The sequence below is a fragment of the Buceros rhinoceros genome, unplaced genomic scaffold (genome assembly GCF_000710305.1).
Source record: "Buceros rhinoceros silvestris isolate BGI_N320 unplaced genomic scaffold, ASM71030v1 scaffold43073, whole genome shotgun sequence".
NCBI lineage: Eukaryota > Metazoa > Chordata > Aves > Bucerotiformes > Bucerotidae > Buceros > Buceros rhinoceros.
The window spans coordinates 16,666-18,864 of record NW_010406122.1 but is presented as its reverse complement, the minus strand read 5'-3'; the positions used below and the strand labels follow the sequence as shown (position 1 = coordinate 18,864).

The following is a 2,199-nucleotide window of genomic DNA, read 5'->3' as shown; positions in this document are numbered from 1 at the left end:
GCCTCTGGGTCTTGGGAGCCAGAAGGTATGTGGTTGGATGGGCAGGGGCCGACTGTTTGGGTTGGGGGAACAGGGCTCCTGGGCCTCGCTCACGAGGCTCGCCGCTCCTGAGGCAAGCGCACAGCCATGGTCTGTGACGTCCAGAGCAGGCATCTGGGCCGGGGTTCAGGTTGACCTCCAGCAATTATTTATCAGAGATTAAGCTGGTTTTGTGGAGGCTTTCTCTTAAACGGTGGAACAAAAGTTTTGGGGGAGGGTGAGTGCAGGTTCTGGACAAAGAGGTGTCTGCAACAGCCAGCTGGGAGCCAGGAGCGGGCGAGAAGGATGACTTCCTTAGGACACTGCTGCCCTCCAACGGAGGTCCCTGGGAAGGCTGCCGATGCCGCAAACCCTGGGGTGCTCTATAGGGTACGGGGAGGGGACAAGTTGGGGTGTTCATCACTCCTCCCTCCTCCCTAAAAAGAGCTAGGACAAGGGTACAGCCCTACGGCTGGAGGTCGCACCATACAACCTTGGTCTGCCAAGGGAGCCGGGCTTCCACCACCTCTGGTGGGAAAGAGGGCTGAGGATGCAGGGCTGGGCTTGGCTTTACCTGGTCCCACTCCTGCTCCACCCAGTGTGCGGGGCAGTTCTTGTCTCCACACGGATGCACGGCCAGGGGCTTGGTGGCTGGGTCACACTGCGAGCTGGAGATCACCTTGCCCTCCACGTTGCGACACGCGATGAAGCGGCTCATGCGTCCCTCACCACACGCACCTGAGCACTTGGAGGAATAAAGGGCATTTAGACACATCAGAAAGCAGGAGGGTGGAGGGGCTGGGTGCCAGGAGACCCGAGTCCAGAGCCTAGCCCTGCCACTGGGACTGTGGCACCGGCCCCCAAGGCGGGGTCTTTAGAGGTACATCTGGTCAGGGGCTTCCACTCTGCAGGCCCTGTGAGCTTCCCAGACTACTGAATGGAGCTCACCTCACAGCTAACCAAAATTTACAGTACGGAGAGGCAAAACTACAGATTATTCTGGTCTCTTTAGCTTAGCCTCTGCCAGAAGAAAGCCAGAAGAGAGCAGTGGCTCCCTCCGGCCAGCCCTGCACCCCCAACATCAGGCGCAAGGAGCAGCAGACCCTCCAGACTCACCGGGCCCCACTCGGAAGCGGTCCAGTGGCGGTCGCAGGGGGGGCCGGTGCACGCCTTCTCACTGCTGGGCTTCTGGGTCTCGTCGCAGACGGCCGCTTCCACCGAGCAGCGCACCTCCCGCTTCATCGTCCCCTGCGTGCCGCACCGGGCTGAACACTGCAACGGCCAGAGAGAGCAACGGGGGGGGCTCAGAAGCAGGAGACAAGGGGGATGGGCAAAGGCAAGGGAGGCAGCGATGCCGCCTCCTGCGTTCCTCCTGCTGCACCAGGGGAGAGGGGAAGGGCTCCAGCCAGGACGCAAAAAGGTGGGGCCGCCTCTCAACGGGGGGGGCTCAGAAGCAGGAGACAAGGGGGATGGGCAAAGGCAAGGTAGTCAGCGATGCCGCCTCCTGCGTTCCTCCTGCTGCACCAGGGGAGAGGGGAAGGGCTCCAGCCAGGACGCAAAAAGGTGGGTCCGCCTCTATCTCTGCTGCTTATCTACTTTGGCTCCTAGAGCTCCAGCGCTCCAAGATGCTGATGCCTGGACTGCTGCTCAGAGACACTGGGCCAGTCCCAAGCAGGCTGTGGGAAGTCAAGCAAAGGGATTTCTGTTGGTTTTATCTTCCCTTTTTCTCCATGCTGCTGTTTCCCCGTTCATCCACAGTTAGACAGAATCACAGAACTGCTTAGGTCCTCTGGAAGAGGGAGGCAGAGGCTCTTGCTGGCACAGCGTTCATTTGGCCAGCGTCCTGCTTGAGAAATGACCTTAGAAAACATGTTTTGTGCTGCCTTTGTCCGCTGAGCAGTGCCAGAACAAGGGGGCCATAGGTAAAGACTGTCCTTGCTTCCCCAGGAGGCAGCTGGCCAGGGGCTTCCTTAGCACCCAGCGCCTGCCAGCCGCTTTCCTCCGGGCCCTAGCCCAGCCCTGGCTGCTCCCCTCTAGGAGCAAAGCTCCTGCTGCCTACCTCAGACCACGCGGAGAGCTCCCACTGGGGCCCGCAGGCCTTGTTCTTGCAGCCTTTCCTCTCCATGGGCCTGGCCAGCCCAGCTGCCTCGCAGAGGTCGCCGTAGACGGAGCTGTCCAAGA

The 2,199-nt window shown here is 60.8% G+C and overlaps 1 protein-coding gene across 1 annotated transcript in view; it reads right to left on the bottom strand.

The window, feature by feature from the left end:
* Positions 1–2,199, bottom strand: part of LOC104491525 (ADAMTS-like protein 2) — a gene marked incomplete at its 5' end in the record, with an annotated part of 14,672 nt that overhangs the window by 2,480 nt on the left and 9,993 nt on the right. Inside the window, 3 exons of the mRNA XM_010133964.1 lie at positions 593–763; positions 1,135–1,290; positions 2,078–2,194. Of these exons, the coding sequence (XP_010132266.1) occupies positions 593–763; positions 1,135–1,290; positions 2,078–2,194 (444 nt within the window). The remainder of the gene's footprint in view (positions 1–592; positions 764–1,134; positions 1,291–2,077; positions 2,195–2,199) is intronic.